The 2,715-nt window shown below is 47.4% G+C and overlaps 1 protein-coding gene across 1 annotated transcript; it reads right to left on the reverse strand.

Moving 5' to 3' along the window:
- Positions 1–267: 267 nt before the first annotated feature.
- Positions 268–2,090, reverse strand: LOC120924708 (E3 ubiquitin-protein ligase Midline-1-like). The gene has a single exon (XM_040335722.1). The coding sequence runs from the start codon at positions 2,056–2,058 to the stop codon at positions 454–456; it is 1,605 nt and encodes a 534-aa protein (XP_040191656.1). The 5' UTR covers positions 2,059–2,090; the 3' UTR covers positions 268–453.
- Positions 2,091–2,715: the final 625 nt, after the last annotated feature.

Below are 2,715 nucleotides of genomic sequence, written 5' to 3' on the forward strand. Positions count from 1 at the left end.
CTGAGCACGCTGGCAACATTTGGCACACTGGCAGCATTTAATGGGCACACTGGCAGCATTTGCACAGTGGAAGCATTTGATGGACACACTGGCAGCGTTTGGCACAGTCTCTGCGTTTGGGCACAGTCGCAGCATTTGATGGCACAGTGGCAGCGTTTGATGGCACAGTGGCAGCCTTTGATGGCACAGTGGCAGCATTTGATGGGCACAGTCACAGCATTTGATGGCACAGTGGCAGCATTTTATGGCACAGTGGCTGCAATTGATAGGGTTTTTTTTTTCATTTTTTTTTTCAGTTTGTTTGCGTCCCCCAAAGCTTTTTAGCACCAGCCACCACTGTCAGTGACCCACTAGGTGGTAAAGAGAGGTTTAGGATGAAGATGACAGTCCTATTACCCAGAACTTTGTAAATAAATCCGTATGTTCTTGTCCACTGCTTCCTCCTGTTCAGTGTCACCAGTATCTGAGTAGATTTCTCAGATCTGATCCCCCCCCAGATATCTTTATACAACCTTTCCATACACCTAACACAGCATGGAGGGGCTCAGTGAAGGTGGTGGTGAAGGTGTAGAGATGTCGGATCGGGTCACACAGATCATGAAAGGAGATCCGCCCGGCCTCATAATCCAGATCTATCCTGACTCTGTTACTGGAGACACCGGGGGATAATTGGATCTCATTACTGTCATGTATCGCTAAGTAGTAATTAAACCCCCACCTCCTTAAACCCCAGGACTTCTTATTGTCCCCAATTCCTGACCGACCTTCTCTTCTGTCTATACTGGGGTAACACATCCCGACTCTACAGAAGCCTGACCTCTCGATATCCACTTCCCAGTAATGTCTCCCTGAGGAGAAACTCTGACTGCTCATCACCTGAGAACGCTCAAATCTCTCTGGTGTTTCTGGGCGATTCTGATGTAATAACCAGGATACAGTTTTCCTGTCATCTGATATATGTAGATCATTAGAAGCTGTACTCACATCCAGTAATATGTCGGTAATCCCCAACACCCCCGATGTTAGCTGTATTATGTCAGTTAAACCTGTGTGTAATGTGTGTGAGATCTCCACCACATCCAGATCCCCTCCATCATGGAGGAGTTTATCACGTCTCTCTCTGTCCTCCTCATCATCTCCATCCTCAGTATCACACAAGTCACTTGTGTCTGATTCCTGGAGGACAGTCAGTGGATCCGTCATGTTACACAGCTCCTCAATGTCCTCCATCTTCCTGGACAGCTCCTCCTTCTTTATTTCCAACTGTTGGATCTTATCAGATAGTGATAGATAGACCCACTCTGCCTGCCTGGAGAGCTCACTCAGGACTCTCTTCTCCAGGTCTTCCAGACGTCTCCTGAGGTCTCTGAACAGGACAGTGACTCTCTCTGCTTCATCATCTGCTTTTCCTTGTACTTTCCTCCTGTGCTCCTCCAGACTCTGGACTCTTTTCTCCGTCTCCTCTCTCTCTGTCATCAGTTTCTGCAGAACATTCCTCAGTCTCTTCTTCTTCACCTCAGAAGCCTCATCCAGAGTCTCCACCTGGTGTCCCCGATGTTCTCCGGCCAAACTGCAGGACACACAGATACAGGAGGAGTCCTCAGTGCAGTAATACTTCAGTAGTTCCTTATGGACGGAGCATTTCCTGTTCTCCAGGGAAGTGGTGGGGTCACATAAGACGTGTTCTGGTGACTTGCTGTGGACTCTCAGGTGATTGTCACACAGAGAAGCTTCACACATCAGACAGGATATGACAGCAGGTACAGGAGTGTGAATACAGTAAGTACAGAGGACCCCGGACTCCTCCTGATGTGGCTGAGAAGACAGGAAATTCTCCACTATGTTACGTACGGTTATGTTCCTCTGAAGGACGGGAAGTTTCCTGAATGTTTGTCTACATTCAGGACAGGAATAACCTCCAGACCTCTCCTGTGTATCCAACACACGACCAATACAGTCCCGGCAGAAATTGTGTCCACATTTCAGGGTCACAGGATCAGTATAAATGTTCAGACAGACGGAACATTCCAGCTCCTTCCTCAGATCAGCAGACGCCATCGCTGAGAGCAGAAGAGAGAAATTACAGTAAAGTCTCTGACACTCATTAACTAGTGTGACCGATCTGTACATTCCTACAGGGAGGGGCTGAGACTTTGACCCGTAGATAGGAATCCTTATACAGAGTAACACAGATAATACATAGGATTCCTGACAATAATCTCCCTATATGGGGGAAAATAAAGGGCATTAAATAATCTGTAGAAACATAGAGGTTGACTTACTAAAGGTAAATATACTGTGCACTGCAATTGCAGTTGCCCCAGAGCTTAGTAAATGAGGTTAAACTTCTGTAGCGCTACCCCCACAGGAGCTGCTGGTTATAGAATAGGGATGGCGTGTTACCTTTTGTGAGCGTCTAGGGGTAATGATGATGATGAGCAATGACGGAATGTCCAAGCAGCAGGTGTCTTTTTCTTGTAGCTTTTATTACTGCCCAACACGGCAAACAGTAACTTGAGGTAGACAGTAAAAGATGGGTGAGAAGGAGAATCGCAGATTCAGGCTTGAACAAGAGAAGGAGCAGTCCTGCTTCAAACAACACTTTACTTTCTTCGCCCCTCAGCCGAGGGGGTATAGTGTACCTGGACAGGCCTCTCACACCGACCTGGCAGCCAGGGTATCACTCGGAGCACTGGGAAGAAGTACAGGTCTCTG

Source organism: Rana temporaria, chromosome 1 (genome assembly GCF_905171775.1).
Source record: "Rana temporaria chromosome 1, aRanTem1.1, whole genome shotgun sequence".
In the NCBI taxonomy this organism is placed as follows: Eukaryota; Metazoa; Chordata; class Amphibia; order Anura; family Ranidae; genus Rana; species Rana temporaria.

Excerpts from the sequence above, each read along its gene's own strand:
- LOC120924708 (XM_040335722.1), bottom strand. The coding sequence starts at position 2,058 with ATGGCGTCTGCTGATCTGAGGAAGGAGCTGGAATGTTCCGTCTGTCTG.